This window comes from Pogona vitticeps, chromosome 1 (assembly GCF_051106095.1).
Source record: "Pogona vitticeps strain Pit_001003342236 chromosome 1, PviZW2.1, whole genome shotgun sequence".
Lineage (NCBI taxonomy): Eukaryota > Metazoa > Chordata > Lepidosauria > Squamata > Agamidae > Pogona > Pogona vitticeps.
The window spans coordinates 247,011,278-247,032,694 of NC_135783.1; the positions used below are offsets into that span (position 1 = coordinate 247,011,278).

General features: G+C 41.1%; 1 protein-coding gene across 5 annotated transcripts; it reads left to right on the top strand.

Moving 5' to 3' along the window:
- The first annotated feature begins 423 nt into the window (after positions 1-423).
- On the top strand, positions 424-17,056 carry NUDT8 (nudix hydrolase 8). 5 transcript variants are annotated; one of them, XM_020792238.3, is made up of 5 exons: positions 424-579; positions 1,474-1,742; positions 3,190-3,322; positions 3,602-3,679; positions 3,890-17,056. In XM_020792238.3, the coding sequence occupies exons 2-5, from the start codon at positions 1,480-1,482 to the stop codon at positions 4,109-4,111; spliced, it is 696 nt and encodes a 231-aa protein (XP_020647897.3). In that variant the 5' UTR covers positions 424-579; positions 1,474-1,479; the 3' UTR covers positions 4,112-17,056. The 5 variants fall into 5 exon arrangements, with proteins under 5 accessions (XP_020647897.3, XP_020647899.3, XP_078239686.1 ...); XM_078383559.1 differs by having other exon boundaries at positions 437-537; XM_078383558.1 differs by having other exon boundaries at positions 442-601.
- The last annotated feature ends 4,361 nt before the right edge of the window (positions 17,057-21,417 follow it).

The window sequence follows — 21,417 nt, forward strand, 5'->3', positions numbered from 1 at the left end:
TGAATAATGCATTGAATAATAATTCTTTCAGCAATAGAAGTTAAGAAAAGTCAGAGCCACACTCCTGTTGCTGCGCCCGCCCTCCTTCTTTATGGCAGGGAGTCTCGGAAGAGCAGGGAACTCAAGAGATTATAACATTATAGCCACTTATGGTTGGACTGCCTTCCCTAGGATGATATTGACCCTTCCTACAGTATTAGCAAGTGGATCGACAACTTGAACGTCATGAATACTATCGCGCCACAGCAACAAATTCCCTTTCTGAGCAGATACAAGGAGGGTGCTTCGAAGCTGACATGGGCGTGGCAACGCTGGCTGTTCTCGATTCTGACGCTAGAGAAGTTCTGAATGGTTTGCTGTCTGGGCATGCTCAGAAGCCCTCGGTGAAGTAATTTGCCAGGAGCTCTCCCGGGCAATCTCGGAGGCTCCTCCCTGCATGAATGGAGCACTGCCGGAGCCTGTTCTGAGCATGTGCAAGGAGCGCACAGGCTCAGAAGCCTTCTAAGCGGAAGAGGCAGAACTGAAGGATCGGGAGAGGTGGATGTTTTTCAAAGTGCGAAGGTCAAGAAGAGCTAAGAGGTATTTTTTTTTCCGGAGGAGGGTGAGTGGGTGAATAGTTATGCCAGTCTTCCACAGCCTCGGGAGATATGGGCTATAGTCCATGAAAAGTTATGCCAAATAAAACTTGATCGACTCTTAAAAGTGCCACAAGACTCCTTGCTCTTCGGATTTAAATGTTTTTCCCCTCCGTGCGTGTATGTGTTCTCCTAGACCCTGGAGTAGCCGTTCAGATGTTGCTGGACTACAAATCCCAGCATTTCTCACCATTGGCTGTGCTGCAGTCGATACCGTATTTGGAGGGACGTGCTTGGTCCACCTCTGCCCCTCCTGGGTGGTACCATATAAATAACAACAGCACTGAAGTGTTGGCTTTTTGTGCAATATTGATAAAATAAGGGGGGGGGGTATCTCTTGTGCTTGTGGATGGTTTGAAAAGCCTGGAAAGATGTTTCCCGTTGACGTGTGTATATGCTTTTCTTTCTTTTCTTTCATTTTGGGTGACCTTCAATTCCAAAATGATTGAGGTTGTCCTTGGTGTAAATTCCATACTGGACAGCTGCATGGGTTCCATCTATATAGGTTTGCCACTTGCCCGCTGCTTTACTGAGTCATATGCTTCCTGGGCAATTATCTTTTCCCCCATCCTTGGCACTCTAGCCAACACAGGCATGTAGCATGGTCTAACTGTAAAAAAAACACATTACTGGTCTAAGCCGTTGATCAAGTGGGACAAACCATGTGAGTACTGAGTAACCAAGCTACCCCAGACTGACACAAAAAGGTGTCTTTTTGTCATGGACGGGAGTTTCCGACAAGGTGGCAACTTTTCTTCATACCTTGGTGGTTATTCCAGCTGCGATGGAGAGGAGCACTCAAGGCGGCTTCTTCTTCTTCTTCTTCTTTCCCCCCTAGGGCACTATGCTTCCAGCTCTTCGCCACCTCTGCCAGGGTGTGTCCTCTATCTCTCTACCCAACATGGGCCCAGTTCGTAGGTACCTATCCTGGGAAAATGAGCAGCGGTGCCGAGGGCTGCTAGAAGCATCTGCCAACCAGTACAGGAAAGAACAAGAAGCTGCCTCCGCAGCTGTTCTGGTGTCTTTGTGCTCTGTGGCTGGGGAGCCAGCCATCTTGTACACGCTGCGGTCCAGCACCCTGAGTGGTTTGCACAAAGGAGATGTCAGGTACTTGGCAGGCCCGTTCATGTTTTTTCCTGGTGGACTCGGGGGTACCTTGTGACCAGTCTCTATGTACCTCCTCTCAGATTGGTCTCTTAGAGGGACATGAGACAAAGTCTTGTGAGGAGCTGTTGAAAGAGCTAAGTATATGTAACTCAAAAAGGAAAGATTATGTGGAAAATATTATTAGTGGTTTTCAGGTATCTCAAGGGCTGATGTGCACAAGATGGAGCAGGCTTGTCCTCTTTTGGTGCAGAGGCCAGGGCTGGAATCAATGAGTGAAAATGACCAGGATGCAGATTTTGGGTAAACTTTAGGAGAACTTGGAAATGGAATGGCCTGTATTAGGAAACTGAGGCCACTCCTTCACCAAAGATATTAAAACAGAAGGTGGGATACTGGTCAGATGTGGTATAATTTGCAGTCTTCAGTGTAGATCCTGTAGTGATGTGAGATTTGGACATCTTCAAGATCTCCACTAAGCTCTTAAGATTTTTTTTCCCCTTGAGGCTTTCAGAACTCCTCAGTAATCTTAAGAGCCCCCTGGCTTTCCACTCTTAATTTTTTTCCTTTTTAAAGGAACTATGAGTGAGGGTTCAGCTTTAGGCTCCTCTTTCAGTCCAAAGAAATCAGTAGATTTTTGTTGCTTGAAAACAGGCGAAAGATTCATTGGTGCATTTAACGATAAACAATTGTCTGTTACATGATTGTGAGTCTTTTGTCCTTCTGCCAATGGGTCCGGAAGGGGTCTCCAATCTTCAAACAGGAACGGGTTGCCATAACTATTGTTCCATGGTCCTGGTAAATCAGCAGAGTCGCAGTCTCTCACGGTCTGCCCCGTTGAACCTTCCACCAAGGGCACGGTCTCGTCATCCCCATCGCCATTCCACAGGGTTCGTCCCTCAGGGTCTCGGTCCTCCCAGAGTCCTCCCTGTAGTACTTCTTCATCTCTCATTCTCCCTTCTAGCCTCTCTCTCCTTTCTCTCTCTACTCTTTCCTTCTCTTCTCTCAACCCCCTCCTCCACTCTCTCACCTCAGCTTCTCCCCAATAAGAGGGTCTGGGGGGAATTTCCCTTCTTCTTCTGTAATCCACCTCCTCTTTAGGCACTCTCAGCCTCTCCCAGAATCCTGTCCAGGGGGTCCTCCATCCACACCCATCCCCAGCCTGCTGGCAATTGACTTTTCTTCCTTTTTACTTCTCCTGTTCCTGCCTCAAACTCCACCCTTTTCTTCCTCTCTTTTCCCACCTTTTCCTCATGGACCTCTCTCATTGTCACACCCTGCAAGTTCTCAGTCAACTCCCCTCTTTCTGTCCCTTGCTGAGCTTCTGCCGCAGGTTCTGGTGCTGGCTGGGGACTCTCCTCCTTATTCTTGTTATGGGGGGAGGGACGGCTCTCCATCGAGTGGGGCATCCCTCTCGCCTTCTGTCTCACACGGTGATTTGCTCATGCAGTTTCCCAGGCGGCAAGCGTGAGGCCTCTGACCGGGATATCATCGCCACGGCACTCAGGGAGACTCAAGAAGAGCTGGGCGTGCAGTTAGGGGAGGACTGCGTCTGGGGGATCATGAGACCTCTGCCTGACAGGGTAATGTTGCATTTGGAATCACAGTATTTTTAGGGGTTTCTTTAAGGGAGCAGCGGCTGATGCTCCATTTTTAATGGGGTTACTTGAGGAGGGGGATCCTCATGGAGCAATATCTATTGGTGCAGAAAATGGAAGACGTTTCAGGATATTGCAGTGGATCAGAGGGCTTGTCAGAGGGCAATTATTGATGTAAAGGTTTATTACCTCGAGGCATGCCTTGCAAGAGAGAATATGGAGTGGTCTGGAAGTCATTTGTGTTTGCCTGTTATTCCCTTTCAGACAAAAATTATAGTGGTTCCAGTGCTAGCAAACTTGGGTCCTTTGGAGCACCTGGTTCTGAAGCCTAACGCCCAGGAGGTGAGACAGAGGGTGGCAAGAATGCCATGGGATCCTCTCATGGTTACCTTTTGTTGGATGTGCTACCAGGGAGATGCTTGGGGAAGGCAAGGCTCAGCACTAGCCATGAAGTGCTTTCCTGGCTACCTAGTCCTAAACATTTGGGTGGAAGACATGAGAGTGAGTCTGTATCCCTGTGGAGGGTGGTGATCTTTGTTGTTTGATTTCCAGGTTGAGGCTGCCTTCACCCTCTCCATTTCCCACCTCCTGCAAGAAGAGAACCAGGGCTACACCCACTACTGCTACAATGGTGTCTACAGCTACACGTTGCCCGTCTTCCCACGTGGTCCTCACCGTGTGTGGGGTCTCACAGCTATAATAACTGAATTAGCATTGGAGTTGTTGGCACCCGGAAAATACCACAAAAAGACTAATGTGATGGGTCGTTACTGACATTTGGAGTTGAGGTCCAGACCTTTGCTTTTGTGCACTGTTCCCCTGGTCAGTGTTTGCCAAAGGACTTCGAGAACAAGTGGTGCTAATTGATTTTTAGACCCTAGAGTCTTTACAAGCTCAGGTGACATCTTTGTTGTTCAATATACAGTATGTGCACACAACAGTTGGTTTGTACTCTCTCCCTCCATAGTGCAAGTATACTGTATTATTAGGAATGGGAGAAGACTATGTAGGACAGATCTATTCAGTTCTGTTTTCAACAGCTGTAGGGCTTAGTTTTGAATAAAACACTAATAAACACATCCATTAGGAACCTCATGCAGCTTTAGATTGTGCAAATGTGTTGCAAAGCAGTCATAGTTGTTTTGGGCTTAAAGACTGTCCCAGGCCTGCATCCCTCTCTTTTCTTAATATTGGGTTGTTAACTCTGCTTCATTCAGAACCACTTTATTGCCAGGCCAAGGTAAGTATGCATCTGCCCAGAAAAAGAACATATCTATCAGGTGATCATGCAATAAATGCTCAAATTAATTTGATCTCTATTTTGTTGCTTATGGCACCCCATCTATAACGGGATGCAGCTTTTTAATATTTCTGGGACTCTTCACTCTCAGTGTTCTTCCTTGGACAATGGAGAGTCTGTTTCTGTTTCAACCATACCTATCTCTATAATATGTCAATGGCTTGCACGTCCTGTGGAGGTTCAATTCCTTAACCTCATCCCACCCCTGTTGGTTCAACAAAGGTTTCTAGACCTAGATCTACTTCAGGATTGCACTGTTGTGTGGCTGTTTCCTGGATATGGGATCTCCATGCTGGATTATAGACCAATGTTCATGCCTCTGCCCTGGACTTGCGGTCAGTATTTAAATGTTCCCACAAAATATTTTCATTGGTTTCTCCAGGTGAAGTGAATCGTGGCTCACGAGCAGACTGAGCAAGGCCAGTGAGTGCTTTGTGTCTTCTGGCCATGAAATACATTCATCCTGCCTTTCTAAATCCTCGAGAGCCGTGGGATGAGCTCACATTGAAACCCAGAAAAGAACACTGTTCTCAGTGTGGGTCTAACCACAGTTTCTGGAACCAGGAATCCCAAAATACGTTTTGTGAATAAATGGTTATGTGCTCATTTTCATGAAGGTGTGTGTGTTTTCCAAAAAAACACAATTACTTTTCTTTCCGGACCTCATTTTTCAGTAGTGTAGCACATAAATGTACATCTGGAGTTTGATCCATGCAGAAGTTCTGCTCCTTCAACTAATAGTCCAAAAGGTGTATTCTTTTGGCCAGGTACCAATTGGGTTGTGATAAAAAGGCCAGTATTAGCTGGCTGGATATCTCAGTGGTTTGGGCTCCTAGCTGCAGAGCCAGAGGTTGGGAGTTTAATTCCTTGCTGTGCATCCCAGAAGGGCCAGCCTATGTGGCCTTGAGTAAGCTGCACGGTCCCAGGATGCCCCCAAAGTAAGGAATGGTAAAGCACTCCTGTGTACTGTCTCCCTAGGAAACCCTGAAAAGGGTTGCCATAATTGAGGCCTGACATGATGGCACACAGTTATTACTAATTAGACCAGTGCATTGGGAATGGTTACAAAGGAGAACTTGTGTTTACTCTGAAAATATGTTAGTTTACAGTCATCGTTTAGTCATTTAGTCGTGTCCAACTCTTCGTGACCCAATGGACCAAAGCACGCCAGGCCCTCCTATCTTCCACTGCTTCCCGTAGTTGTGTCCATTTTAGTTCACTGATGCCCAGGATGTCGATGTTTATTCTTGCCATCTCCTGTTTGACCACATCCAGCTTCCCCAGGTTCATAGATCTTACATTCCAGGTTCCTATCCATGTAAAGAAAAGGGCAGTTGTGTAGTGTTGTTTGTCCCAGCCCTGCCACTGCATGGTTTCTGTGTCATTCCCTGCATCTTCCTAATGTTACTATAGAAGTTGGTACCAGAATCATGAAGGATTCCAGTTCTTTTGAAAGGCTTCCTGTTTTGGGGTGCACATTCATTGGTTTCTCCTTAAGTGTAGAGAATTCAGATGTGGAAGTCAGTCACGGAACGAGGAAGCTGTACAGGCTTTAATCAAGGGCAATGGTAAACCCCGACTGCTGTTTTCTGTTCGTAGATTTCCTTCATGCAGTTGTACGCTTGAATAGGGCTAACACTATAGAGCCATGGAGAATAGTTCTCCAATTGCACTATGCTAAAATCATGACCTTTCTGCTTCTTGGAACACCAGAGTGATTTATCCTACCCTTATTAAATTTGGTGTGAAGGATGATGCTGGTTAGAAATACAAGCTATCCAAATGATAAGAGGCTAAGGCCAAGTACTAGAAAGCTTCTGGTAGAAACTGGCTAATAGATAAAAAGCTAACAAATTAAAGAAGCATTTCATCACAAATAGCTTTTCAAATATTTTGTTTCTAAACATTGTTTTTAATCTTGGTTTTAATATGCTTAATTGTTTTTAGTTTTAAAACTGTGACCATTGTATATTTTTTAACGGCGAAAATAAAAAAATAAAAGTGATATGGGATGGAGATCCATAGAGCTATCACGGTTTAAGTTGTGGTCCTTTTTGAGCGAGTGCTTTCCAGATGTCTTAAGGTACCAGGATTCTTGATTATTTGTAGGCTGATGGACTGAAGTTTGAAACATTTGGACGGCATGAGATGAAGAGAAGAAGCCCCATTGGCACTTTCCAAATGCAATGTTCCTGACTGACTGATATCATTTTGCCCTTTTGCTGAAGCTTCAGCACAATGTTAGACAGAATGTCCAGGATTTTGCTGGATTTCAGCATTTGTTGGGGTTTGCAGCCCAGGAACATCTGGAAGGGCACACTTTCCCCTTCCTGGCATTAGCAGCTCAGGCTCTTAGTGTGATGGAAGGCTTCTTTAACTTGCTAGCCTCACATTTTTAGTGAATTTCTGCAAATAGCACTCCAATACCTGGCCCTCACTTCTTCCTAGCAAAGACTCAGCAGTCTGTATCTTGACTGGTTGTTTCAGAGCCAAACTGCAGAGAAGCACTAGTCTGGCAGACAGTGCAACCTGAATTTCAATGTGCGGGTAGTGTTCTGTGGAGGTGTTGAATGAGAAATCTTCTCCCTGTGTGTTGCAGGGTGCATTACATAATTGTGTATGTTGCTGTTTAGTCGTTAAGTCGTGTCTGACTCTTCATAACCCCATGGACCAGAGCCCGCCAGGCCCTCCTGTCTTCCATTGCCTCCCGGAGTTTGGTCGAATTCATGTTGGTCGCTTCAATGACACTGTTCAAACCATCTCATCCTCTGTCGTCCCCTTCTCCTCTTGCCTTCACTCTTTACCAACACCATGGTCTTTTCCAGGGAGTCTTCTCTTCTCATGAGATGGCCAAAGCCTCCATTGGAGCCCTAGCTTCAGGATTTGTCCTTCCAGTGAGCACTCAGAGTTGGTTTCCTTCATAATGGATAGGCTTGTTCTCCTTGCAGTCCAGGGGACTCTCAAGAATCTCCTCCAGCACCACAGTTCAAAAGCATCAATTCTTCAGCGGTCAGCCTTCTTTATGGTCCACTTCTTACTTCCATGCATCACTACTGGAAAAAACATAGCTTTGACTATGCGGACCTTTGTCGGCAAGGCGATGTCTCTGCTTTTTATGATGTTGTCTAGGTTTGTCATCGCTTTCCTCCCAAGAAGCAGGCGTCTTTTAATTTTGTGGCTGCTGTCACCATCTGCAGTGATCATGGAGCCCAAGAAGGTAAAATCTGTCACTGCCTCCATATCTTCCCCTTCTATTTGCCAGGAGGTGATGGGACCAGTTGCCATTATCTTAGTTTTTTTTTTATGTTGGGCTTCATACCATTTTTTTGCGCTTTCCTCTTTCACTCTCATTAAGAGGTTCTTTAATTCCTCCTCACTTTCTGCCATCAGAATGGTATTCTCTGCATATCGGAGGTTGTTGATATTTCTTCCGGCAATCTTAATTCCGGCTTGGGATTCCTCCAGTCCAGCCTTTTGCATGATGTATTCTGCATATAAATTAAATAAGCAGGGAGACAATATGCAGCCTTGTCATACTCCTTTACCAATTTTGAACCAATTAATTGTTCCATATCCAGTTCTGACTGTTGCTTCCTGTCCCACATATAGGTTTCTCAGGAGACAGATAAGGTGGTCAGGCACTCCCATTTCTTTAAGAACTTGTCATAGTTTGCTGTGGTCCACACAGTCAAAGGCTTTTGCGTAGTCAATGAAGCAGAAGTAGATGTTTAGTAATAATTGTGTATAGGTTATATTAGTAATTGTGTATAGGTTCACTATTTATACTCGGAACTCTTAACGATAAGGTGCATCTTGTAATGCACCACTGCCCACTATAGCACAGGCCTCATTTGCAAATACTGTACTGTATATGAAAATGTATTCAGATTTTTCAGGAAGGTTTAAGCTTATGGTCCTCAGTCAGTAGGTGGCGCTGCAGTCTTAGCACCAGCCCAAAGGCTTCTTTAGTGGATTATTGGTCTGTAACGTCTTGAAGACTGATGCTTGGGCAATGGGGAGATTGTCTCTGGAGAGAGCCGCCTACTCTTCCCAGTGACATTTTCCCCCTTAGAGGAATGCGAGGCCCGACTACCTCCTGCCGGCAGGCTGCCCTTCCTGTTTGGATGAAACCACTGAGGCAGAAAGTCCAAGAGGCATGTCTCTGGAGAGCCCGGGAATGGGGAATTCCCTGTCTTTGCTTTGCTTGAAAATGCACCAATTCCAAAAATGGGCTTCTTTTCATGGGGGGGGGGGAAGCAAACAAACAGTAAATTACCCAAAGGTCTGAGAGAAAATTGTGTTAGGTCTTTCAACAGCTGAATAGACAAGACAAAGAAAACTGCATAAACAAATGCAATTGTTTTCAGTAGTTTCAAATTTCTTCCATTTTGAGCTAAGGGAAATCTAACATCTTAATGCTCTAGATTTACAGTAAATTGTTAAGAAGTACAGTAAAGGCATTTTCTCTCTTTTTTTCTATTTTAAGTCCATATCTAGGTATTCATAATTGTTTCCTGTTCGTTCTCTTTCTTTTTTGTCTCTACTTTTCTCCCTTTTCTCTCTTGCCTGACCATATGTGATGGTAAACTCCTTAGGGCAGGGAGCTGCCTTTTTTTGGAATGTGTTAACATATTACAAAACACATGCACGTGGGGAATATTCATAATGACAATGCTTCAGTTCCATGTTCTACTTGTTGGTAGAAAATCCTTTTTAATGCTGTGACTTCTGTGTAGTTTAGTTTTCTTAAAATATTGTGAGATGGCAAAGTCATGTGGTACCTTTGTGCTCTAGGTGTTACCACATGGGGTTCCTTGTGGAATTTCCCACAATATGGTTCCTTCAAATAAAAATGTTTGAATCAAGGTGTCGGGCTGGGTATGCTTAAGAAGAAAGAATGACCAAGTTGAGTGAAAAAGACTTAAGAGCAAATGGCTCCACAGTCTTCTGGGTGGCAGACACTGATTCTGCTAAGACGCTGTGTCTACTAGCTATTGATGTGTGAACAAGTAGGAGAAGAGTGTTTGTGGGACATCCTTTTAAAACCACCCACTCAAGCCTTGCATCGCTGCTCCTTGCAAGAAAGTACTTGTCTTTTTAGCCCAGGAACGTGTAGGTGCAAACACAGCAAATATTTACTTCCTCTGATTCTGCTTATTTGGAAGAATAGTGAGGAGGCTGTCAGTTATACCACAGAGTGGAACTGACAGGATATCCCTCAAGGCTTTAAAAAGCCTTGCATATATCACATTCCTTGAAAGGGGGGGGGATTTAGGATAATTTACACTATAGAAGTACTTGAATGAAATCCACCTGCCTTTCAAGAAACATTCCAGACATTTTTCTCCACAAAGAAGCTGTCTTACAAATTCCTAGGTGTTTTGTTAAGTTTGTGGATGTGATTTTTTTTCTTGTTATGTAGGATGGCTTTCTAGATTCTGTTTCAGTTTTTTTTCAGTAGAATTAGACAGAAATGAACAGCTGGATAGCTCAGTGGTTTAGGTGTCTGACTGTGGAGCCAGAGGTTGGGAATTCAATTCCCCCCACTGTGCCTCCTTGACTGGGGCTGGATGCAATGATCCAGAAGGTTCCTTCCAGCTCTGCAGTTCTAAGATTATTTTTGTTATATTCATTTCCTGTATTTGGTCAACTTTTCTCACCATTATTGTCTTTTCCAATGAATCTTGCCGTCACATGATGTTTCCAAAGTGTGACTGCCTTAGTTTCAGCATTTTTTTCCTCCAGAGATAGTTCAGCCTTTATTTGATCTATGACCCACTTGTTCATCTTTCTGTCATTTGAAGGTATCCACAAAGTACTCTTCCAGCACCGTATTTCAAATTACTGTAATCAATTTTCTTCCCATCAGCTTTTTTTACTGTCTAGCTTTCACACCCATATATGGTGATCAGAAATTGTTGTGAGCCGCCCAGGGACCTTTGGGTAGAGTGGGCGGCATATAAATTAATTAAATAATTAAATAAATAAATAAATAAATAAATAAATAAATAAATAAATAAATAAATACTAGGGTGTGAATGATCTTGGTCTCCAGCAACATACCTTTACACTTAATGATCTTTTTAATTACTTCATTGCTGGCCTTCTGAGTCTCTATCTTCTTCTGATTTGTTGGCTGCAGTCTCCATTTGGATTGATAATTGAACCGAGATATGCAAACTGTAACAATTTCATTTTTTTCTTTTTCTTTTCTTTTGGTCAACATTAAAGTTCTGTAGTTCTGTGTTCATGTTTTTTGTCCTAATTGCAGTCCTCCCTTCATTTCCTTTCACCAGAAGCTGTTTCAGATTATTGCTTTCTGCTGGTAAGATGGTGTCTTCTGCATATCTGGATTCTTCTTCCACCAATTTTCACTCCTCTTTCATTTGAATCTAGTCCAGTTTTCTGTTTAGTGAGATCTGTGTACAAATTGAACAAACAGGGAGATAAAATGCACCCATGTCTGACGCCTTTGCCTATAGGAAACCATTCTGTCTCTCCATATTCTGGCCAAACAGTAGATCTTGTCCATAATACAAGCTATGCATCAGGACAATCAAGTTCTCAGGCACATCCATTTCTTTCAGAACAAATTCCTCATGACCCACACAACCAAAGGCTTTCTTTGCTGTAATCTATAAAGCATAGACTGATCTTCTTCTGAAATTCCTTTGTGTGCTACAAGTACCTCTTCCTTCTTGGAATCCATCTTGAACCTCAGACATTTCTTGTTCCTCTTCTTCTTTTGTTCCTTGAGCACCATTTTGCTTACATGTGCAATTACAGCAATAGTTCTATAGTTACTGCACTCCTTGGTATCTTGAGGGCTGGAATGTTTCTTGAACATTTCTAGTCTGTGGGCCATTGTTTTGTTTTGCATATTTGTTGGTATATTCTTGTTAGGATTTTGACAGACTCAGTCTCTGTGGCTTGAAACAGTTCTATTGGTATTCCATCTATCCCTGTGATTTAGTTCTTCTCAGTGTTTTCAGAGCAGCTTTCACTTTATGTTCCAGAATTGCAGGTTCTTCATTATAAGATTCCTCTTCAAAAGAATCTGTTGTCCTTTTATCTCTTCAGTACGTATACTGTTCCATCTTCTCTTTATTTTTCTCCTGGTCAGATAGTGTGTTTCCTTGTTGGTCTTTCAACATTCTTAATCTAGCCCTAAATTTCCCTTTGATTTCCTGGATCTTCTGAAAGAGTTCTCTCCCCCCGCCTTTTTTTGGGGTGTGTGTGTTATTCTCTACATTGACATTCTACACTGTTCCTTTTGTCTTAATGTGACAGTTGCTGAAGAGCTACATTCAGGATTCTACAGTAATGTCTTCTATGTCTGTAACCTGTCTTTAGCAATTTTAAATATTTCTTCTGTCTTCCATCTAGCTTTATGATTTTTTTTACCACAGAAATTATCTTTTTTTCTTTCTTCCCTGAAAATATCTCTGGTTTCAATCCACAGTCTTTCTGGTTCACAGTCAATTGAGTTTAATAATGGAAACCTGTTCTTTATGTGGACTTCAGGTTCATCAGAAATGTTTAAATTTTATTTTGACACTAGGATTCTTTGGCACTAGGATTTTTCAGCTTTACTTCACTGCTGGATATTAACAGTTCATGATCAATACCACAGTCTGCTCCTGGTCGTGTTTTGGCAGAGAGAATGCAAGATTATAAGTACTGTATATCTTGTTTTGGTGTGTGGTCAATTTCCTCCCTTCTTGGATGCACACCTTTACATGGCGAGAGTGTGTCAGAGAAGCTGAGGGTAAAGCAGTCAGGAGGCTAGACTACGTTATGAGTCTGGGCTCCTAGAAGGTCACCCAAGGTGGAATGTCTGCAGTTGAGGCACAAGAATAAGATGCAGGAGTAATGGCTACATCAGCAGAAAATAATGGGCAGTTGTGATGGTGGTGGAAGAGCTTCTGGTGGGCACTTACTGGGTGGTAGCAGTAGCTGAAGATGACATTGGTGGAGGACCTTTCAGAGACAATGGCAGTATCACTTGAGTTGTTGTTGCTGCTGTTGTTTCAACTTAACAACAACTACTCAAGCTAACATTTGTTAGTACTGCACAGAAGGCAATGGCAAACCACAGCTGCACCTTATCTTGAAATCTCTATGATAAGGTAGTCCAAAATAAAACAAGAGATAGTTCTGGATAGTGTGGAAAACGAGACTCCCAAGCTGGAAAGCAATCGAGCTGCTGCTCGAGAAAAGGACAAGTATAAATAGCTCTGCCACTTCTAATGCAGCTGCAACTACAGATGCTGAAGAAGATGAAATTGAAAGCTTTTATGCAAGCATCCAGGTGGAAACTAATCACACACCAAATCAAGACATGCTTAGAATTACAGGTGACCTGAATGCAGAAGTAAGAGGACTCCTATAGGAGTCAAAAATTGCTTCTGTTTGTGAATTTAAAAGGAGTCTGATAAAAGTACCATCCATCCTTGCCTTCAGATCATATTGGTATGGAGAGTACGAACCTTGAAAGAACTCCTTTTGTGGACTACAGCACCTACAGTTGTGCAGGGTTGGGGAAATCTGTAGTTTACAAAAGTAACTTTCCCAAACTCTGGGGGAGGGCTGTGGCTCTTGCTTAGATTGTCAACTGCTTTTGTTCCATCTTCCTTACTCTCCTCCTGGAAGTATCCTTCATGACTACCCAGGTCTGTTTTAACTACCCAATTATCATATATTTGTATCTGGCCCTGAGTAGCATCATTGTATTCCTCCTCATTGTGAGAAAAGGCTAAGCAGCTCTGCCACCTGCCATCACATGCAGCTTGTAAACCCTCTTATTTCTAGAACACACTGCTGAAGCTGTCCAGTCAGAGAAATATATTTCTGTCTTTAATGTTATCCTACCGGTAGTATAACACCATGGAACAATGGAGGAAAACAGAGGAAACCTATGCCTATAAATTTGAAAAGCTTCCCACGACAGAGGCTTATTATGACTGTGGGTGGTCCAGCTTCAGTAGGATTTGGCTGGAGGAGTTAAATTTCATACTGTGGACCTTAAAGAGTGTTATTAGAATTTACAGCTCAGGGAAGTTCATTATAGACTCTGTAGAATTTTCTTCACGGACAGTTCCAGATGGTTAGACATGTTAGCCTCTTGCAGCAAAAACAATGAAGAAGTGCGTTACAATCCATGAAACCGTATGTCAAATAAAACTGATTACCCTATAAGTTGCCTCAAGACCCATCATTGTTTTGACCTCCTAGACAAATAGATTATCTCATGGACAGGAAGGTGTTTCTTGTTTCCACTTAAAGCAGCATTCACCTTGAAAGGTGAATATTATGTATTTTGAACTTGTGTTTTTGTTGAACAATGAATAGTAAGATTGTAGTTGAAATTCAAGATGGCTGATTATGTAGCTTTTCTAACTCCTAAAAATGAGTGTGGACTATTTATCCTAACTTTATGATAGAGTGAGCATATTAGTGTTGAACATCACCATCATGCCATATTTTAAAGGAATTATCTGGGAAATGGTTGAGTTCCATGAATTCACAGTTTCCTCTTTATCTTTTTACAACTTCTTGTTCTTGCATCATTTTTACTTTTACATTTTTGCTACTACATACATGTATGTGTATATGTTAGATTTACATGCCACCTTTCTCTCAAATTTGGTTTATTTGTGGCTATTTATAAACGGCTTAGATCTGAGGATTTCAGAGCAATGTATTACAGTAATAAAATATACAGACTTAATGGAGCAACCCATTAAAGAAGAGGAGGTAGAAAGAATTATAGATAATTTAAAAATAAATAAAACTCCTGGAACTGATGAATTGGGCTAAGAATATTATCAAAAATTAATATTACTACTGAAACTTAACATTTAATAAAATAATTGAAAGAGAAGAAATTCTATCATCTTGGAAGCATTATTGATGATTATAATATTAAAACTGAATAATGGGTATGGAAGCTATAGACCTATGGATATGGAAGCTTATATATCTATATCATTATTCAATCAGGACACCAAGCTTTTTACAGCATTACTGGCTAAAAGGATGAATAGTTTTATTGCTAAATATATATACCTAAAAATGTATATGTAAAACAAAAAATCAGGAATTATGGCATTAGATATTTTTAAGCATTTGATTTATTTATTTATTTTATTTATTTATTTATTTATTTTATATCCCGCCTATCTAGTCAATAGACCACTCTAGGCGGCACAGAATGGCCAACATTAAATAGGTTAATGGAAAAGTTGGATTTAGTACTGTATAAGATTTAGAGGTATGGTTCATAATCTCTGAAAATTTCACCTCAGTGCTAGTGAATGATGGGTTAACAATTTTTCCTAAGCTGAGGTGCCCTCTTTCCCCAATCTTATTTGATCTGGTTTTAGAACTCTTGGCGAATGCTGTTAGAGAAGATAACTTAATACAGGGTATAAACCAAAAAGATAAGTCTGAGACTAATCAATTATGATACATTGGTAACCATAGAGTACCCTAGAGTTATGGATCATCTAAAAGCCCATTTGGTACAATTTGGGGAAGTAACTTGCTTACAAATAAATTGGAATAAATCAGAAATGTTGATATTTAATTATAGTAATGAGGAGAAAGCACTGATTAGATATCACAATTAGAAAAATTAGATGCCACAATAACAAAAAGTATTAAATATTTGGGAATGTAACTTACAAAGAATTTACATGATTTTTTTTGAGACATCGATATTAGAAGTGAAAAATAAATTAGAAGAATATAAGAAGATTGTGCTATCCTGGTTTTGCTGAATTGTGTAAAATAAAAGTTTTGCCAAAAATAAACTTTTTCTTTTGTATATTACCAGTATTGATAATGGAAGGCAGAAATAAATGATTGACAAAATATGGTTAATAAATTTTGCAATGGCAATAGAAGAGCTAGGATCCATAACAAAAATTATGGTAGCAACCTCAAAAAGAGTGAAGACTGGGTCTTCCTAATATAAAATCTTATTACTTAACTAACACATTAAGATTTATTCCTGATATTATATGTTCCCCAGATGTTTTGATCTGGCTTAACTTGGAAATGTGAGAACTAAAGGGAAATATAGAGAATATTTTTTAGGAGAAATAATAAGATCTGCATAAACAGTTTAGAAAATCCCTTTTTGAAAAACATGTCACAAATTTAGACTAAACATAGACAAATCAATTTCTTTAACACCTATGGCAGAATTAGATAAGTTTTCAGAAAATTTGAAAGGAGCTGTTCAGAATTTATCAAAAAGGAAACAGGTATGTAAATTAAAAGATTGTTTGGGGAAAATTCTAAATTAAAAATAAAGAAAATGTTAAACAGTGAGAGGATCACATGGGTTAATGTGATTCAGTTAGATCACTAGATGAGAGAACAGGTTAAGCGAAATAGTAGATGCTGGGAAATGACAAAGTTTAAATAAATTATAATTCAAAAAGAGAAAGAAAAGGATAAGACAATAATGATGGCCAAGATTTATAAGGCTTTGTTAGGGGTAAAAAATTATCAAGAAGTTCATAAAACAGTACGGGAAACAGATTTGATTATGGAAATAAGTACTGACATGTGCAATGGTATATGGAGAAAGAGAATGTTAAAATTCATGTCTGTCAGAATAAAATAAATTTTTTATAAATTGATTTGGAGATAGTATTTGATGCCTGTGAAACTCAATATTATGAATTCCAGATACTCTAAGGCAGCCATTCTCAACGGGACCCATTCAGCCCCCTGAGGAACCCTGGCACATTGGAAGTGGGCCACAGATTGTAAACAATTCTTGACACACCACCTTATAAGGTTCATTATGCAACTTATACAATCCTAATCAAACCTATATTTCTGTCATATTTTGTTTATGGTCATGGCCAAAAAAATGTTGAGAATGGCTGCTCTAAAGTATGCTGGAGACATGGACAAGAGGTAAGTACTTATTTCCATATGTGGTGGGAGTGTGAAGTTGTATGGAACATTTGGAAGTTAGTGTTCAAAGAAATGGAAAAACTTGTACAAATAACAATAGAAGCTTCCCCAAAAGTTGCAATATTTTTTATTTTTTAAAAGGAACAGTGTTAAAAGGGAGTTAATTATGTACAGTATATGGTAACAGCAGCTAGATAGTGATTGCAAGAAATTGGAAACTGAAACATATGTTTCTATTAACTGAATGATACAGTGAAATCTGGGAAATAGCAGTTAATTATAAATTGACATGGGATATACAATTTTAAAAGGGGATTGCTAAAAGAGAACAAGTTTGTTGAAATATGGTGATTAATTTTATATATGGTGGCATTTTCTGAGTTGTATTAAGATATGTGTATTTGTTTTTTTCTTTGTTAGTTTTTTCCTATATTGTGTCTTTATATTGTAGTAATGTTAATAAAAAATAATGAAAAATAATAAAATATACAGTAATTTAATGTACAACAATAAAATACAATGCTGAAATAGGTACACAGGGAAGGCTTGCCAAAATAGGTACATTGGCATCATTCATCTACAATTCTAGAATGCTAGAGCTGGCCATACTTTGCAAGGAAGAGTATTCAAGGTAATGGAGGTAAATTCCATGCTCTGAATGATCACTGGGCTGATCTCAGGAGAATGCAGCAGCATTATAGAATGAATCTATAAAAGACAGGACAGACTCTATGGTGTACCAGGGTGCTGGGCTGACAAGTTGTCTCACTCAGAGCTTGGTCACACTGGCAATAAGAACCACAATTGTATCCACTTAAGCGTCATTTAAATCCATTTAGATTTCATTGTGCACATTACACAACAAATTCAATTTATATGGGCTGCAAAGCAAGTTTTTATTTGTTGGCTTGCAGTGGGTTTTTAAAATGCCTTGCTTCTAACATTGATTCAGTTCAATGTGGTTTTCTCCATATGAATGCTGATGTTTTAATGTATGCCTATGTGGATTTTGGGTAATGGCCACCACCATTTTTCCTTTAATTTTTTTTTTTTTAAATCTTTCTTAAAATGTTTATTGCTGTATCACTTCATCAGTATGTTCAAGATTACAACCACCTACCCGGCTCTTTCCATTCAGCTGATGGAAGAGCCAATGGACCAGCAGAAAACGAGCAGACACAGAGCGGACACACTTGGACATGGACTCCGTGCACTAGGAGTACAGGCCTGCAAAGTAGCTGGAAGCCTTCTCTATCCTCATTCCCATTTTTTCATCATTCATTGGCTAGGGTCACCTGTCCGGTGTTTTCCCCATGATTTCTAGTGACTATTATGACACCCGGTGGCACCTCTTAGACACTCAGTTTATCAATGTATCACTCTTTTTTGGGGGGGGGGGGATTAAAATCTTTAAGAACAGCATGTTCCTAAAACAGAAAGGAAATGAGTTGATTTCAGTAGTGTAGACACCAAAATTGGTTCAGATCACCAGAAATAAATCAGTTACCATTCAGTGCATGTGAATGTGGCCATTGGTTTAAATACCTTGTGACTTGAACATGATTTTTAAAAAGTGAACAGAAATGAATTCAAGTTGCCATGGTGACTGAGCCCTCAGACATCTAGCCAAAGTGTTCTGTTTCGGCTTCTGGGCTAGACTTAAAGGGGGCCTCACGGAGGGGACAGTGCCTTCAGGTTACTAATACTTGGACCATTATAGCCAAGCTATCACTATCCGAAAAGCTGCAACTGATGCACCAGCTGAAGCTGATAAAAGCACTCCAGGTCACCTGAATCTCCAATGACAAAGACAGATAGAATTTCTCTCATGGTCCTTTGCAGGAAGTACCATCTTGTCCACAACAGGTAGTCTAATCTCCTTACCATGGGAACCAATCACCCACAATGCTGCCCTCTTGCCAGGTCCTTTGCAGGAAGTACCATCTTGTCCACAACAGGTAGTCTAATCTCCTTACCATGGGAACCAATCACCCACAATGCTGCCCTCTTGCCAGTAAGTTTATTGGCTTCCATTTTAGACCCAGCACTATCAATGCAGAACCAGGTGACATCTGTGGTCCATTCTGCCTACTTCCATCTTAGATGGATTGTGCAACTTTGCCCTTACCTGAACACCCAGTCGCTCAACACACAGGTCCATGCACTGGTAGTTTCAAGAATAGACCACTGTAAAACTCTTTATGTGGGGCTTTTCTTGAGACTGACACAGAAGTTTCAACAGGTCCAGAATGTGGTGGCCAGACTAGTGGGAGAGTCAGTAAATATCAACATATCTCCCTAACTCTGGCCACATTACACTGGTTGCACTTCCGCTTCTGTGCTGATTTCAAAGTAATGGTGCTAATATATAAAGCCCTAACTGTCTGCAATCTCGGTACCTGGCAGAACACCTTCTTCTGGCAAGAACTGCCTGTCCTGCTCGTTCATTCCAAGGGTGTGTGTAAGTGTGCTGACCCTAAGAGAGGCCCGAAAGGGGAGGACTAGGAGTTGGGCTTTCTTAGCGGTCATACCTAGACTCTGGAATCAACTACCATCAGACATCTGCCTGCCCCCCCTCATGGATAACTTTTAAAAAAAATCTCTAAAAACTTGGTTGTTTAGAAAGGCTTTCCATCAATGGAAACCCATTGAAAATTTCAGCCATTGAGCTAATTCTACCATCTTTTAAATATTCCTGTGTAATTGTTAATTACATAATTGTCTAATTATTGTTTTATTTGGTGATGTGTATATGTTGATTTTATTTTATATTTGTAGTATTGTTGCTGTTTGGTTACGCTGTGAACCGCCCAGAGTGTTCAATAAACATGAAAAGCAGAGGAGAGAGAAAAGCTGCATGATAATGAAATGGAGGATACGGTCCGCCTGGAGAAACATTGCATTACTATTGTTTGATATAAGCTCTTCGAGCAAGATGTTGCTTCCAACAACGCCGGTTTTGAAATGACGGATAGATAACGTGGCCGACTGCCCACCCTGAGTGTTCCCCCTCAGAACATGGCTTTATGTAATATGAGGACCACTCATGCGTGCACATTCCTCTGCTGAATCTTAAAAAGAAAACTTACATCTGGGAGGCACCCCATCTCTTCCTCCCAATCCCAGTCAAAATAGTTTGCATATCTCCAGCCAGGCAAATGAAATACTGTATATTTTATTGTTTCTAAGCCCTGTGCTTCTTAAAGCTAGACAATTTATGACTCAACTTAGCAAAAACACTTCACCATTTACATTATGTAATTTTAATTTTTGGAGCATCCTATGAGATTAGTGGGACAAGTGACATTTAAATTGATGTACTCTGCCGAATCAGGAACTACTGTATGCTCCAGTTGACCAGATGCTCGCAATAATAGTCTCTACAAATGACGCCAGCTAGCTTTTAATATCTAGTGCTCTTTAACATTTTGACATTTTTATTCTATGTTTGGTTGCTTTAGAGCTAGGATTTTGGACTCCCTTGGGAATTCCCAGTCGGGCAACAGCCCTGTTTCTATGCCTGCAGGAAACGGTGTTTCAAAAAACATTACACTTTTATGGCTAGATAAACAGCTAGAATTCTTAACCTAAATTAGATTGTTCTTATTCTGGGATGGAGGCAGGCTCAGAGGCTGACGTTACGCAGCAGCTGAGAAGGAAATGCTCTGTCAGAGATTGGTCCATCAGGGTTGGTTTCTAATGACATGCAGATCGCTTAATCAGGCTCTTGGCTTGGGAGCCTTTTCACACAAAACTGAATCTCTGTGTTTTATCTGATACAAACCAAATACAGTACTTCATCCCCCCACTTTGCTTAATGCTATGCAAAGCCCTACCCATGAACCCCTTTTCTGGACTGCCAAATTTGAGATATGGCCAGTCCTCAAATGAAGTTGTCTACTGACTTCAGAAGAAAGCCAGCCTCCCTGACAGGTAGATACATAGCTGTGCTCAATCTGACTGGTCAGTTTGGATGCTAGATATGCCTCCTGTTTTCCTGGCATCCTCCCATGTTGTGAGAGTGAAAAGACGAGCAGCAGAACTTTGCTAGTAGATGCTGGGAAGGATTTTCTATCTTGCCCGCAGGATTTTTCTCCAACCCCTTCAAAGGCAGAGGTTGGCTGAGAGATACTGGGCACTACAGTCCAAACAGGGAACTTCCCAAACTCTTTTCAGCTCTGTTCTCTGCATTACTTTCTCCGGAATGCCATATCATTTTGTGAGCTTGATTTTCGTCCTTTTTTGGAGGACACTAAGATGGAATGTTCCTCTAAAAATAAATAACTGCATTTAATTCATGGATGTTTCATGGCCCAGCAGTCCTTCTCCCATGTAAGAATGAAATGACAGTGTCCAGTCACCTGATCTTTCTGCTCTGGAAGCACCATCGGATTGCTTCTGCCACAAGCGTTGCTGAAGAATGATTCTGAAAGATATAGGGACATTCTCCACATCAGTGTGTGAGGAGGATTTGTAGTTCTCCTGATGCTGGGCTACAACCCCCTTTAGACTCAGCTGCCATAACCAGTTGTGAGGGATGAGGATGGTTGTAGTTCAAAACCTGCCAAGGCCACAAGCTGTCATGGAAATTTACAATGGGGGAAATAATGTTTTACCTCAGTCCTGCCATTTATCTGTGCTGTTGCTGGCTGGCCTCCCCCCCCCCCCCCTTTTCACTTCTCCTTCTGTGCATGGACAGCTGATATTTCTTTGAATGGTCATTGTATGGGGAACAAATACAGTTGTACCATTAAAAAGAAGACAAGAGTTTGGATTTAGTCTCTCTTACCCGAAGTCCTGTGTGCACTCAGAGAGTGGGGGGCACTCAGAAATCATTAGCTGTTTG

Excerpts from the sequence above, each read along its gene's own strand:
- NUDT8 (XM_078383558.1), top strand. The coding sequence starts at position 542 with ATGTTTTTCAAAGTGCGAAGGTCAAGAAGAGCTAAGAGGTATTTTTTT. Across the intron at positions 602-1,473 it reads ATTTTTTTTTCCGGAGGAGG|GGCACTATGCTTCCAGCTCT; the intron begins GTGAGTGGGTGA and ends TTTCCCCCCTAG. Across the intron at positions 3,680-3,889 it reads TGAAGCCTAACGCCCAGGAG|GTTGAGGCTGCCTTCACCCT; the intron begins GTGAGACAGAGG and ends TTTGATTTCCAG.